The sequence below is a fragment of the Aedes aegypti genome, chromosome 2 (assembly GCF_002204515.2).
Source record: "Aedes aegypti strain LVP_AGWG chromosome 2, AaegL5.0 Primary Assembly, whole genome shotgun sequence".
Taxonomy (NCBI): domain Eukaryota; kingdom Metazoa; phylum Arthropoda; class Insecta; order Diptera; family Culicidae; genus Aedes; species Aedes aegypti.
The window spans coordinates 15,364,842-15,381,173 of record NC_035108.1 but is presented as its reverse complement, the minus strand read 5'-3'; the positions used below and the strand labels follow the sequence as shown (position 1 = coordinate 15,381,173).

Here is a 16,332-nt window from a genome sequence, read left to right as displayed (position 1 = left end):
AAGCATAGTGAGCCGATGCTAGGTCTAGCAAAAACAATGGAGGCATGGTATGCTTTCAGTAGATGGGCAGAAGCCATTTTTTAATGCATTCAGTTCTGTAATTTTCGCCGTTGATTGAACCCGTCGTGAAATATGTAGTACTTTCATACCGCAGGAGCAAATTGCTTGCCATACCAAATCATTTTTCCCAAATGTTTCTGTTGGGATGTATCGTACGTCGTCAGGAATACCATGACCCCACAGTTATGGATCAAATAGTGTGGAGTTCAACCTATAAAATTCAATAAAACGACATGGAAAATGTAAAATTGTAATTTAAAAGCACGAATTAAATCGTTTCAAATTGGAACTTCGGTTAGTAAACTGCTTTGAGTGTAATATTTACATAGGATTGAATAAAAATTAAAAATTTTATCGGTTTCTGAAAACCATATTATGGATCAATTTTCATATTATGGATCAAATTGTGACATATTACGGATCAGTGCGCAAAATCAAGATATTTTTAACTCAATGCATCTGTATTGCATGATTTGGCGAAAGTTAACAATGTGTCACATATTACTGCAAAAAATAGCAGTGTTAGAGCTGGAAACAAGGGTAAAATGCCTTTTTTTTCTGATACTGGATTGTAGCAACTGAGACATGTACTGTTTTTGCTCCACAACAAGTTTTCCACCCATTTTTGTCTGCTAAAAAATGAAATTTACAAACCTTGCTATTTTATTAGTTTTATCCTTAGTGCTATTGTCTAAAAATTTCGAATCCAATACTTAAAATGGCAGAAATCTACATTCTTTGGAAGTGATCCATAACCGTGGTAAACAATCATTTCCTGGTCCATATTATGGATCACTAGTTAGAAGTGCTAATATTCGGTATTTAGAATCAACAATCAAGAAAAATGTTTTCTAAAGATGAATTCATACTAAATCGAAGCGAACGAGCATGTTTCATGCTATAACATTTGAATTTTACCACCTGTGGGAGCTTATGAATGCTTACGGCACTTCTTACAGAAAACGACCATATAATGATAGCTGTGTGGTACCAACTAAACATTTGTCAAAAACACCGTTATTTAGCGGTTGAATGTTGTGCTTAACATTACAAATGGTAGAAGACAAATAGTATAACACGGGAAAAATATGTTTTACGTCAACGTTTATGATTTGAGCGAGTTATCCGATGCTGAACGCCAAAGTGATCCGTCACTGTGGGTGATCCGTAACTGTGTGGGCATGGTATCTGTTTTGGCCACAGCGTTGAAAAAATTCAATTTGGACACTTCGCGATTTAAGCCAAATCTCGGAACGGTAGTTTTTCTGTACACCATTTGTGCAGAAAAAAATTGAGAGTCGCCATGTCAATTCGACCCATCGTTTAGAATTTATAATTTTTTTATGTCAACTTTTGTCTGCTGTCAAAATAAACACTTGAGATCACACTGAAACAAAATTTTATTTGTTTTTATGGAATTTTTACACCAAAATGCTAATATTTAGGTGTCCACTTTCTTAAATGAACAGTCCTTAAAATTCAAGTTATGTCTGATATTCTGTGAAAATTTCATTCAAATCGGTCCATAAATAACCGAGATAAAGTTTATCAAAGTTTGTCATTTTGTATGGAAAATCGAAAAAGTTGCAAATGTTTTGTCCAATACTGTATGTGCCTTCCGGCCTTTCCTGTTTATGTGGGCTTTTTGAACCTATCCTGATAGTATTATCTGCTTCTGGTATTTGGTTCACTATTTGACTTTTGAGCGGTGCCGTGTTATTTACGTGACCATGGCAACAAGTGAATTCGGCACCGCTCAAACGTCAAATTAGTGAACTCGTGCAACGGTCCATGGATCAATGCAATGCATCAGTGTGACGAATTCACTAGTTTCCATGGTCACATAAATAACACGGCACCGCTAAAACGTCAAATAGTGAATCCGTGCATAGGTCCATGAACCAATGCGCGAGTTCACTAATTTGACATTTGAGCGGTGCCGAATTCACTCGTTGCCATGACCACGTAAACAACACGGCACCGCTCAAACGCCAAATAGTGAACTCGTGCATCGGTCCATAGTTAATTCTACATCAAGGACACACAAACTTGTCACGCTGTGTCGCTTATAAACTACAGTCAACTGTTCCTTACTCGATATCGAGTTCGAGAACCAAGGTAAAGTATTTTATTTCCATGGCTATCCGATGGTCCCTTGTATCGCATTTGCACTAGTTTTGTATGCTATAAATCGATGGTTTCTTCAATATCAAGTTATGGAGAGTTGACTGTAGCTGAAGTATAAAGTTATCACCTGAGTATTCAATTGCCTCATAATGTTTTCTATCTTCCGAACAGGACTTTGGCGAAACGGCCCTCCACCTATCCGTGCTGCGAGAGATGGGATCCACGCTGCACATAGTGGACTTCCTGATTCAGAACATGACCGCCCAGGGTCTGAATAAGCAGACGAATCCTCCGGGACCGGCGGATATGTCCGGCAAGAACACCGCCCTTCACCTGTGCGCTCTGCACGACCGGAGGGAGTGCATGAAGTTGTTGCTACGATCTGGCTGTGATTACGAAATCAAAAATTCTCAAAACCGTACCGCTCTAGACATTGCCAAAGAAATGGGCCACGAGGCCTGCAAGGAGTTGGTAAGTATCTGTCATGTAATACATCGATTCAAATGAAACACTTCCACTCTTCCGCTAGATTGAACATGCCATAAAGCGCGAGAAGAGCGCCTTCGATCACATCAACACCGACTGGAACATTCACGACGATGGGTCGACCGATTTCTCCGACGACGACACGGTGCTAATGGACGAGCGAAAGTCCAGATCACGACCGCCCAGCTTCGTAGGGGGTGAGTCCCCAGTGCTACGATCTCGTTCGTCCACGTGCGATTCGATCCAAAGTGGTTCGAGTCCCAGTTCAAGTTGCAATCCGAATCTGGTCGGTGCTCAGCAGATCCCTGGTGGAAGCCAACAGCGGCAAATTCCCATCCCATCATCCGGTACTAGTCCCAAGCAATACGCCGGAGGGTTCGGATCGCATTACGGCTCCGGAGTCGGATCGGCAGCCGGTGGTTCTAGTCCTAATTCTAGTAGTTCCAGCAGTATTATTCGCCAAACGACAGCACAGATTTCCGCAGCGGCTGCCGCTGCCGCAGTCAGTTCGCAGAGTAAAAAGTCTTCCTCCGGTAAGAATTCTTTCCAATAACTTTACTTATGAAAATACATCATTCTCGACCTTCAACAGTCAACATTGGTTCCCTGAAGAAACGCACGGCTCCGGCTCCACCGCCGACCACGTACGGTACGTTACCGCATGCACCACGCCATTCGCAGAACATTGATAGTGAGATCTTCGGGGTGTCGGCGTCTCACCTGCACCATCATCATCCGGAAATGTACAGCACACTGCCACACCTGAGAGGTTCTGACAGCGGCGGGGGAGGGGGAGGAGGAGGAGGTGGCGGAGGGACGGGTTCATCCGCAGGCGGCAAATCCAACTCGTCTCAACAGTTGCACTTCGACAACAAGATCTACGAGCGGTTCGAGGGTTACATCCAGTCCAACAGGGATCCGAACTTCTTGAGTACCTTTACCGGTGGTCATAAACGATCGCCTAGCGGGGAATCGTTGGGAAGAAATTTAGGTGAGTATGGTTCTGACAGGGTGGCCGCTGAACCGGGAAAAAGACGGTAATTTTAATCCCGGAAATTCCAGATAATCACCAGATAAATCATTATGAATTTTATGATTATTGTTGGTAATCATAGTAGGGGGAGATCCCCCAGTACCGGACATCAGTCGAAACATTGAGAAATCATGGTCCAATCAAGATGGTGTATTAGAAGAAAAGAAAGCTATAATGGAGGCTAATGTTTGCGTAGAATAACATATCCTTGAAATATGTATGCCTTTTTTAAAAAGTAGAAAAGTTTAAAAATCTTAAAAAAATTGAGGTATTGCCTTAATTTTGAGCCTATTTAGTAATTATTTTGAATATGAAAAAATACATTGGATCACGCAAGCATGATCGAACATAATCCTAATTTGATAGAATGAATGTATTTTGTACCATAATTGAACAAAATATGGACAAATTACAATTTTTGTTAAGCACCTTCTGTCCCCCAGTTTCGGACAGCTTGATTTGCTACATGATATCTTTGTAATTATTGCACCAGTGTTTCTAAATACATTCATTTTTCATGGTTTTCGTCGATCATGGCATCAAACATGCAATAAAATTAAGAAGAATGAACGATCAGAACAACATCGTAGAATGTGCTATTTTTCATCATATATGAACGAAGTTTTTGATGGACATCTTGCAAATTGAGAAAAACTCAAATTGTTCTTGTAAATGTTGCAAATGCATTGAATTGGCAATTATATAATATTCCTATACTGCCCATAACTGCATATCAGTCACATTCGACATTTTTGACAATTTCGAGTTAATACCATGAAGAGTCATCAAATGATGTATACTTTCGATCAACTTACTAAAATCTGTCATTTTGTTCTAGAAAATTCGGAAAAAATACCAAGTTGTTTTGTCACATTGCTGATTGTAACCGCATAACAGTCACATTGAGATTATGGATGAGCCTCGTAATGGAGTAGCAAAGAAATTTCTAGCAGAATTATTTTCTGACTATCCACCCGTTATGTGATATCGGCTGTACAAAATTTCAGCCTCAAAAAAGCACTTTTGAGTTCCTGGTAATTTTTAGAAAATTTAGCTTCTTCACATACTGCCATAAAATGCACACTTGGTGTTCCATTTACTCAATGCCTACTTTTGTCGAATGTTACAAATATGCAGTTATGGGCAGTATAGTAAAAACATTCAATGATGTTCAAATTTACAGAATTCGAGGCATTTCCAGATCGTGTCCGGTATTGGGTGCCACCTTTCAAGATCGATCATTTTGGTACTAAAATACATCATCAAAATCCAATGTCAAAATTCATATTTATATTTTCTAATTTATTTTGTACACTATAAAAATGATAATATTTATCATAAATGGGTAACACGAGCACATAAAAGCAATATTTTTCGAATTATGAATTTAGTGGCTTAAGTGTCCGGTACTGGGGGATCTCCCCCTAATCGGCGAAAAACTGACACAACCCTTACAACTACTTTTTCTTATTATTCGTTCTCTAACTCTCAACCAATAAGGAAGTCAATAAAGCTCGTTAGTCGTTAAGGCCGCACGGGACGTCATCATAATCACCCTATCCATTTGAAGAAGCAAATCCCAAGAACCACTCCATATATCGATGCGAAAAATGTATCACTATGATTCTATATATTTAGTGCACAACGCAATAAATTTTCAGCTTGGTTCACTAAAACTCGAGATTTGCTTCCACAAAGTTTTGATGATAATTGTTAGAGTGAGACAAAAGATAGGGAAAATAACACGGTCTCCCGTGTCGCCTTAACCCTCAAGTTATTTTATTACAAAAGGTTATGAGCGACACACGTAAAGAAGCGGTTTATGGTATTCCCCAGTTTACTGGCACCGGCTATGAGAATTGGAAATTTCGGGTTGAGAAGTATTTGAAGTCCGTCGGTCTGTTGGAAGTCCTCAGCAAGGAAGCCCCAACAACTGCAGCAGAATTGGCGAAGTTCAATGAACAGGACTGCAAGGCAACGAATCTTTTTTTTTTATTATTATTATAAGGCACTCCGTGCTCGTGGCCACTACTGTGCCGGACTCAGTTGATCTGTAGCTGCTTTATCGATACAGATCTATTTTCAACTTATCTATATTTAAATCTAGTTTCACTCTCTCCTACTCTTTTACTCTCACACCGAGCAGGTAGGAGAGAGCTCTGCTGTTAGTGAGGCTAGCTGCCTGCGAAGAGGGTCAGTTTGTCTCATGTCGTTTTCGATTATTCCCGACGGTGCACCGTGCGAGTGTAACAATTGACACCGGAAAATAGAACGGTTTCGGTGCAATATTTTGACAGCATATGATGGTGTTAGTGAAGGCGTCAATCAAAACAAAATATCAATTTTCAAACAGATAGAACAGCTGTTTCTGTTATTCGTGATGTGATGTAAGGAATTAGAAAACATTAGATTCATTTATTTTTTGGATAGTTTGTAAACGGTTTTACAGCACTGGATGAAAACATTGCCGCAACATTACTATGTCGTGTACGAAAACAAATGTTTGGTATACAAGAATACATTTATTTTCCCTGGGAATTTATAACCATGATTTATGTTTCGTGATTCAAAAAAAAAAAAAATTAGAATTAAGAATGTTCATATATCAACACTTCACCGATCTTCTCTCTGGATTATAACTTCATCGAAATTCATACTTACGCAATGTTTCTAGCTCACGATGTAAAAGATTAATCCGTTATTTTTGTAATAATGCGAAAAGAGTAATGGAAATCGATCATTGCCAATAAAAAATCAATATCAAATTCTCGCCAATCGACTGTTTTTGAAAAACATAGAAGCAGAGATTTTATAATCCGAGTTCAATATATGGGGACATACAGCTCCAGCCGCTGCTGGTTCTGTTGGCACGTTTTTTTCAGTTGAATTTTCTGAAATTTGCTCATAGATTTTTTTTACTCATGCTTCATAGTATCCCATATTATACTTATGTGATATGTATTTCTTGTAGTGATGTTCATTTATAAATGCTTAGAATATTTTTTTCTTTCTGAAAGGATCCTTTCTGAAATAAATCCATTTTATCCGCTCAGTCGGAAATAAGCGAAAATGTAGAACCTTGCTTGTTCGTTACCGAACGCAACAAAACCAACCAAAACGACCAAAACAAGAATGCCACTGACAGCTTAGAGCCATACATGTATTGGTAAAAAGAGTGCACTACCTGCTACACCCAGCTCGATCAGGGTGTAGAAATTTCTGCACCGTTTGCGATCGAGTGCAAAAACGGTGTGCTACCTGTGTAATAAAAGAACGGTTTGGGTGCAGATTTTGCTACACCGGTGGGAAAACGGTGCAGGCGGTGCAAATAAAGAAAAACGACACCAGTCACCATCTGATTACTGACGGAGGATGGATGTGCTCCGTGAGGCGTCTTCTGGTGGCTGGACGGGTTTTTTGTGGAGGGGCTGGGAATCGAACCCATGACCTTCCGCTTATGAAGCGGAAGCGTAACCTCAAGGCTACAGACCCCCCTATAACAACGAATCTTATCATCGCATTTCTTCACGACGACATGCTGGACCTTATCCGGGAGAAAGATACAGCAAAAGATATTTGGAGCACTCTCGAAAACGTATATGCCAAGAAGTCAGTATTGTCCCAAACACTGGTCAGGAAGCAACTCGCGAAGCTGAAGATGTCTGAAGGAACGTTTGTTGGGAGCATCTCAAGATCTTTGATGATTTGATCCGACAGCTGAAATCTGCCGGAGCGAAACTAGACGAATGTGACTTGGTTTCTCAGTTATTTGTTACACTTCCTGAATCGTATGATCCGCTAGTAACCGCATTGGAGAATTTCGGTGATGGCAAGTTAACGTTGGACCTCTTGGCTGAAGAATTGAAGAAAAGCGATCGAATGATGGATACTCACAAGGAGAAACCTGCAGCGGTCTCTGGTAATAAACAGAAGATACGAAGGTTTACTGGTAAATGTAACCGTTGCCACAAGAAAGGACACATGGCTAAAGATTGTCGAGTGAAGCTGAAGCCAATGTAGCCATTGGATGTAAAGCTGTGGCCTTCATGGTCGGTCGGAATGTTTCAACAGAAGCTGTTCGAAGAAAAGTTGTGTTCAAACTTGATTCGGGAGCCAGTGATCACCTCGTCAATGAAAAGAATTGCTTCAAGAAACTTGTGAAATTAGGCCAGCCGATTGTAATTAACGTTGCGAAGAAAAATGAATCAATTCAAGCTTGGCATAAAGGTAGCATCACTGGAGTCAACAGCTTGGGAGTTCAAGTTACCTTCAATGATGTGCTGTACGTACCAGATCTGAGAGCAAACCTTCTTTCTGTGAAGAAACTAGCTAGAGCGAATATCAAGGTAACATTTGGAAGAACAGCGACGAAATTGGAATATGAAGCCGAAGTGATTGCTGTCTGTCCAATACGAGGCGATTTCTATGAACTAGATGTCTACTATGAACAAACATCCGTGTACGCTTGTCAAGTGGAAGACACAAATCTCTGGCACCGTAGACTGGGCCATCTGGGAAGCGCAAATTTGAAGACCCTGGCAGGTATGGTGACTGGGATGCCGAAACAATCTGAAGATATAGCCTTCTGTGAATCTTGCATATTTGCCAAACAATGTCGAGAGCCGTTCAAAGGTACGCGTGTACGAGCAGCAAGACCGTTGGAACTCATCCATTCAGATGTTTGCGGCCCAATAACACCGGCTCCATGGGATGGTTCTCGCTATTTTGTCTCTTTTATAGATGACTATTCGCATTTTGCTGTGGTATACGTGCTGAAAAAGAAATCTGAAGTTTTCGAAAAATTCAGAAACTATGAAGCAATGGCAACAGCTGCAACAGGGTTGAAAATATCAAAAATGACGGTAGACCAAGGTCGTGAGTATTGTTCAAAGCTTCAAGAAGCATTTTATGCGTCCAAGGGAATTCAAGTCGAATCAACGGTAGCCTATACTCCACAACAAAACGGGGTCTCGGAAAGATTCAACAGAACAATAATCGAGAAGGTCCGTGCCATGTTGACGGAGTCTCATGTACCAAGATACCTGTGGAATGAAGCTGTACTGTCCGCGACATATTTATTGAATAGAAGCCCGACCAGTGCCTTAAAGGACCAGGTTACTCCGGTGGAAATATTGACAAATCAGAAGCCCAATATATCGAAGTTGCGAGTATTTGGAAGTAAAGCGTTCGCCTGGATTCCGTCTCAGCTGAGGAAGAAATTAGATTCGAAAAGTAGAATGGCAATAATGATCGGATATGCATTAAGTGGTTACCGGTTGTGGGATATCGAGACAAGGCAACTATTTATCGCAAGAGATGTCAAGTTTAATGAAAACTGTTTTCCGTTTGCTGAAATACAAGATGTCCAGTCGGCAGTTCCATTGTTTTTCGTACCTTACGATCTTGAAGTCAATTCAGAAACTAATGAAAATCCTGGTCATCCATATCGCGAACTGTTGGGAAGTTTAATGTACTTGATGCTTTGCGTAAGACCTGACATTTGTTATGCAGTTGGTTACCTGAGCAGATTCCAGCAGAAACCACAAGACGTACATTGGCAGATGCTAAAAAGAATTGTTCGTTATTTGAAGGGAACAAAGGTCTAGTACTCAAATTCAAGCCAAGAAACAATGAAGTTCCATTAACAGCTTACGCTGATGCTGATTGGGCGTCGGATAAAACAGATCGAAAATCTGTAAGCGGTTATGTATTTGAAGTATACGGTTCTGTAGTGTCCTGGAGCAGCAAAAAGCAGCAGACTGTTGCAACATCATCGAGTGAAGCTGAGTATATAGCTTTAAGTGCTGCTACATCTGAAGGCCTGTGGCTGAAGGAAATTTTGGAAGATTTAAAGGAGATCGATGAAAAAGATTTGTTTGTTATGTTTGAAGACAATCAAGGTTGTATAACAATGTCCAAGAATACCGAGTGCAAACGTGTCAAGCATATAGACATTAAGCACCATTTTATTAGAGATCATATAAACAACGATACATTGAAGGTTGAACCTATTGGGACCACCGATCAATTAGCAGATATCTTCACTAAAGGTTTGGATGCTGGACGCTTCAAGATTCTGAGGTCCCGTTTAGGATTGGGCGATTAAGAGGGAGTGTTGGTAATCATAGTAATCGGCGAAAAACTGACACAACCCTTACAACTACTTTTTCTTATTATTCGTTCTCTAACTCTCAACCAATAAGGAAGTCAATAAAGCTTGTTAGTCGTTAACCCTCAAGTTATTTTATTACAAAAATTATTTTATTATCCAACTTTGAATAATTTCAAATAAATAGAAATGTGTAGACTTTTAATGATTCTTATTCCATACGCTTCCTTACTTTTTTCTTATATTCCGGACACATTAATCAAATTCCGGACAGCTCATGAAAGTCATAAACAGAAAAGTCGAATCATCAATTGAACATTCGTCTATTCAATATAGATATCTACAGTATTGGACAAAACATTTGCAACTTTTTCGATTTTCCATACAAAATGGTCAACTTTGGTAAGCTATATCTCAGTTATTTATGGACCGATTTGAATAAAATTTTGGCAGAACATCAGAAATAACTTGAATTTTAACATATATTTTTGAGTGATTTTTCCAATAACAATTTCAAAAGCAGTAACGGTTTGACGAAAGTGATTTTTTGACGATTTTTTATGAATGACATAACTAAACATATTGAAAGAATATGGCTTTATGGTATCTTCAGCAAAGTTTTAGATTTTAACGAGATGAACAGGTTTGCAGAAGACTGTTTTTGTGTAGAGCTATCAGATTTTGAGATAAATAGTTTTGAACTTTTCGTCGAAAATTACAGTTTAGTTAAACTGTTCTTACTTTTAAACTCCTGATCGGAAAAATCATTCAAAAATATATGTCAAAATTCAAGTTATATCTTATGTTCTGTGAAAATTTCATTCGAATCGGTCCATAAATAACAAAGATCTAACTTTTTTTTCCTTTGTGGGGACACTGCGACCATTAATTTGATCTATTGTGGTGAGATCTAACTTACCAAAGTTGGTCATTTTGTATGGAAAATCGAAAAAGTTGCAAATGTTTTGTCCCTTACTGTATGTAAAATGCTTATTACTGAGAACCAGGGTTCTGAATTATCATATCAATGATGCGAAATCTACGATTTTTCGCACGTAAGGAGAATGTTTTTTCGCTTCCTCACGTGAATATCTTTTTTCGCTCACATTTATTTTCCCTAGAGTTACGATGGAGGATAACCAAAAACCTTTCCTCTCCGGGGATAATTTCTTTTTCACCCCATCATATTTTCGCTCACCAACTTCTCCCGATAATTATCACTATGTGGATAAACAAAAACTGGTGCCGCCGACGGGATTCGAACCTACAACATTGCCAAAAACAGCCGCGATGCGTGCACGCTATCCATGCTACCACATCAACTTGACGAAAGCAGCAGTTAATTTGATGCATAAAAGCAACTGCTGCGTGTGGCGATGGACACATGAAAAGTTCTCAAGGGAGACGAGAATGATAAAATAAAATTCTCACAGCAGTGGAGTTGTGCCATTATCTATTTTCGCTTTGTTTTGTAGACGGATAATTTCGCAAGGCAGCTTTTCGCTGAAAATTGTGGTGATGGAGAAATCCATTATCGTGAGAGTGAGTGAGAATTCGGAAGCTTGCTGAGAACTTTTGAATGGCAAAAATTTAAAAAAAAATCGTATGGAACGTTTGCTATACAAAGTATCCGAAATTTGAATCTGTCCGTATATTATAATATGAATCAAAACGGTATATTAATATTTTCATATTTTGAATTTTTCATATTCCGGGCTAGTGAGTATTGAGATTAAATAAATTAAATGTTTTTTTACATTTCTAAACCCAATAAAAACACTAATTCTATTGCTTTGTTATTTGTATAAAATACGAAAAAACGAAAATCAGTTTTCCAAATTTGAATTAACTTGCGCCCGGGAAAATGGTCCGAAATTGTACTGGGAAAAGTGTAAATTTAAAAATAGAAATCGTGGCCACCCTGATCTAACGTGTCTACCGCTCATCGAAACGACTAATTATTCTAAAATTTTGCAGCTGGAGCCAAACTAGTCCTCCCACCGGCGGGAGAAATCCCCCAGCTAAAGCCAGTTGACAAAAGTTTTCACAACAGACCAAAGCTGCCACCACCTCCTGGGCCTCCGGCTGCAGGTAGTAACTAGAGCATTGAGATTTTATATTGCATGATCCACAATATCGATTTTCCTCATATTTTCAGACAAAGCCATGTCCAACGGACAATCGAACGAGAGCCTATCGTCGATAGACGACTCAGTCGTGTTAAGGAAGAAGGTAAATTACGATCAATCGTTTATAAGTGGCCTAGATATTCACAAGCGGTCATCTTTTACAGGCAACCAAAGCTCATCAACTCAACTCGTCGGCCAACTATGGGGACTTTGTGGGCGATCTGGACCATTCCATGGCGTCGTCTTCGGGGGGAAATCTGGACTCGGCCAACAGTAGTTTCAGTAGGAACGATACCAGTGGTGCATCGGCAGCATCATCCTCAGGAGGAGTGGGTGGCGGTGGAGGAGCTGCGACCCTAGATGTAAGGAATAGTTTCAACACGTCCAAGGGCAGTCCGGGCTCGTACTTTGGCTCTGTAAGTATTGCTCTTATAGCACATGTATATTAATATGTCGCCGAAACTATAGGGTAACCCGCAGCTAAATCATCCACACCATTCAGATGTTTGTCAAAGGGGTGCTCCCACCTTTCAGACATTTCACGTCCTTTCGCTATGATTGTTCTGTGGAAAACTTTTGCGTCAATGGACTCAAACGTTTCTCGGCTGTTACACGTTTTCCATCAGATCCCATAAATTAGTTTACTTCGCGGAGTACATGGACACTGAGATATACTCTCCGCATAAAACCTTCAAACGCAAAATTGGACAACCGGCATGCAAGTTCATCAACTTTTCGTAGACCACGGAAGATGATACGGTATAACACTTTGTAGGCCGCATCCAGAATGAAAATTGCTCGGAAGTTTTCACACTTCAATTTGTCTGTGTCTCATATTAACAGACGGTGCAGACAAAAGGTTAGTTTTTTTTTGGGCCAGCTTCATTGTGCTTGAGCTGTTTGATGATATCCTTAATTTTCCTCCAAGTACGGGCTGGTAGGTTTCCATTGTTCCATTCCATTGAACTGACTTGGACATTTTCTCCATTATCTTAAAACTTGATCCTCATTGCTTGGGTTCTCATTCAGGTGTTCATCAAAGTGCTGCTTCCACCTTTCAATGAGCTCTTGTTGTTCCGTAAGCTGCTCGTACCATTATCCCTGCACATATCGGCTCGCGGCTCTAAACCTTAGTTTAGGAAACACGGTTGATCAACAGAGAGGTGTATATTAAATCTTCAAACGTGTAGGTATTTATGTATCGTGGCAGCTTAACTCGTACCAATTTCTTGTGTTTATTCGTCAGCCAGGCTAGGTTAGGAACATCAATCTAGCACAAATCGGGGCAAAACACGCTAGAAAACGAATATGGAAGAAAACAGAAACACTTTTACACAAGACAAGCGACTTAAATCGTTTTGTACTGTTCTAGTCGAGATCTTTGATGAATTTCTGTGGTAAATCTTGGTAGAAAATTGCTGATTCCTGATAATTTTTGCAGATCCCCTAATGATTTTAGGACAATAGTGATCATGAATCCACGAATAATTTCTTGATGATCCGCCAAAGTTACTTCAAAGAATTCTTCAAAGGAAATTTAAGGATCCCGACAGACTTTTGTCTGGAACTAACCAGAATAGGTTACATATATTGATTCATGATCTTCTTTGGCTCTACGGTTACACCCACAGTTTAAAAACAAGATCATGCTGAAGATGACTCAGTTCGAAACCCATCCACTTTAAGCTTTTATGTATATTCTCACTTGAAGTGTCATCGCTCATTACTTAGCCAGTTTATCCACTGGCCTAAAGAGACGATGGGCGCCAATTTTGTTCACGGACTTCCTAAAAATCCCCGTTTCTTCCCCTCAGACCGGACTGCGCCGGTGTCGAGCGCTCTATGACTGCAATGCGGACAACGATGACGAGCTCGAGTTCAAGGAGGGAGAAATCCTCATCGTCCTCAACGAGCGAACCGATGACGACAACTGGATGGAGGGCGAAATCGAAGGGGACAGCTCCCGGCGAGGCATGTTCCCGGTGAGCTTCGTGCAAATGTTGCACGATTAAAGAAAGTATTTAGGTAAGTTTCGAAAAGTTACAAATTGACGGCGCGCAACTATGAACGGGAGGCGGAGCTGAGCTTCGTCCGATGAGAACAAAACTGGAGGACATGTGAGAGGTTTAAGTAGATCGAACAAATTTGAGCGCAAGAAGATTTCCATAGTTGCGACACTCAAGCAAAATTGTGAAAGAGTGATTTTTCTAAGTCTGCTACCGTTAAAGTATATCTATGTATCGAAACTAAAGCGAAACTGTATCCTCTTCTGGTATTCGAATAATCTGTTTGCTATTTATTATTAGTTTTTTACGCGTAGGAGGATTTCTGTTCTCTCTGTCTTGACGGGAGAAACACTATCGAGAGTTATTAGCGTTAGGGTAAAGCGGATAAGCAAAAAAGAGTACTATTTTATGAATGTGTATTATTACTCTAAGGTTTAGGACATGATGTGAATCGAAACGAAACTGCTCAAAGTAGAAGATGTAATCTTTTCCTCCGAATGACTGTCGCTTTGAGTCTTTTCCCGATTGAAGTTGATTCCGCACGACAACACAAATCTGCAACCGAAAAGAATGTTAACCTAAGATGAAAGCATTTATTTTGAGCTTGGTTTAAGGGGAAAAGAGAAGACGTGCAAACAAATTGACACAAAATGGTAATTTTAAATCAAAGAATCAAAGCAAAAACAAAGAAAGGACAAACTACAAAAGCATATATATGATTAGTTGATAGATATTGTTTGTAAAAATTAACTACCGATTACCTATTACATATATAGAGAAGAAAACATGAAACAAATGAATAAAACAAACCATAAACTATAAAGATGTGTAGAGTTACAAAGAATGGAAAAGTCGGAATATTAGCGGAATAACGGAAAATATTATGTGCCAGTATACAGACAAAATATAAGCTAAGAAACAAACCGAAAAACTCGAACAGAAGGAATTAAACCAGGAGTCCAGTGACAACTATTGAAACGACTACAGAAAGTACTATAATAGAAAAGCAAACAAATCGTTACTCAATGTGTAATAGAATCGACGTCTCTTCATCCCAATTCCTCTACCTTCTAGGTACTAGATCGAACACGGACAGATCAGAATCAAATATACAGTAATAGTAAACTCAGTTTTCCTCAATCAACCTCGTCAAACAACAGTATAGAAATGAAACCAACCAACACAGTTTACCAATAGAAATTGTCATGTCAGTGAAAATCCAGTATGAAATTGTAGAGTTACTGTTATATTAATTAAACCAACAACAATGCGAACAAACAATATACTACCATGTTGACGGAGAAAAGAAAAGAGAAATAAATTGGACGGAAAACAAATACTCATTGATAAATTCAAACCGAACTGCACTGTGAAAGGTGTAGCAGAAAAAATCAAACTACCAGGCAGTTAGCAAAACCATAAATGTGAATGAATGTTACAGCAGGAAACGAAAATTTTAAAATGAATACCATTCCATGCTAGAAATTTACACAGGACAGCGGTAGCAAAACGATAGATGGATGACTACATCAATACAAATGCATCATGTTGTAGACAAAAGCGAACTGCAGTATCTACACAGCAGAATACTATAATGAAACCATTGTCAGAGTATAGAAACAGTTACGAACTGAAAGCAAATATCAATACAAAACACACAGAGACAAACGTTAAACAAAACCAAACATAAGTTCAGTCACATGTTATGTGTGGCTTTCATTATTCCGAAATCCTTTACGTTGGTTCTATCATATCTACGTAGACTTAATGCCTAATTCTCTTTTAGATAAAAGCCTGTATAGTTTTCTTGAGGCATTCCTGGAAATACATTGAACAGGAACTCTGAAAAACTTGTGTAGAAATATGCTGCTGTATTTGCTTCTGCACATCACCACCTATTTTCAATTTGCAATTTTGAAGAGTCCACGGAGATTTTACATAAAAAAAACGTGGATAAAATTTTGAAAAAAATCAGGGAGATCAATTTAATTATAATTTAATAGAATGCCTGGAAGAGTTCTTAATAGATTTCCTGAAATAAATTCCTGGGAGAATTGTGGAGCAATTCCTGAGATAAACAGTAGATTAATTCGCGAATTCATATGAAGTTGGCGAAGGAATTCATAGGAATGCAACTGACAAAATTGGTGTGAAAATCCCTGATGAATTATTTTAGGAGTTCCTGGAAAGAACCCTTAAACTTCTTCAAAAACTGGAATAAACCTTTGCGGATTGTATTGAAAGAACTCCTGTATTTTGGAAAATTTTCAATGTAATCCCTGTTTAGGTATTTCGAAGGTTCAATATTGAAGCGCATCGTTAAATTATTGCTTGTGACTCGTGACGCTGAATATAACATCTATGAAATCTAAGACATCTTAT

The 16,332-nt window shown here is 39.1% G+C and overlaps 1 protein-coding gene across 8 annotated transcripts in view; it reads left to right on the top strand.

The window, feature by feature from the left end:
- Positions 1-15,591, top strand: part of LOC5578220 (arf-GAP with SH3 domain, ANK repeat and PH domain-containing protein 2) — a 122,719-nt gene extending 107,128 nt beyond the window's left edge. For 6 of the 8 annotated variants that reach the window (XM_021839972.1, XM_021839971.1, XM_021839968.1 and 3 more), the window contains 7 exons: positions 2,359-2,658; positions 2,717-3,206; positions 3,266-3,664; positions 11,793-11,906; positions 11,974-12,047; positions 12,109-12,360; positions 13,759-15,591. In XM_021839972.1, the coding sequence (XP_021695664.1) occupies positions 2,359-2,658; positions 2,717-3,206; positions 3,266-3,664; positions 11,793-11,906; positions 11,974-12,047; positions 12,109-12,360; positions 13,759-13,956 (1,827 nt within the window). In that variant the 3' untranslated portion in view covers positions 13,957-15,591. The remainder of the gene's footprint in view (positions 1-2,358; positions 2,659-2,716; positions 3,207-3,265; positions 3,665-11,792; positions 11,907-11,973; positions 12,048-12,108; positions 12,361-13,758) is intronic. The other 2 variants (XM_021839966.1, XM_021839967.1) reach the window with 2 other exon arrangements.
- The last annotated feature ends 741 nt before the right edge of the window (positions 15,592-16,332 follow it).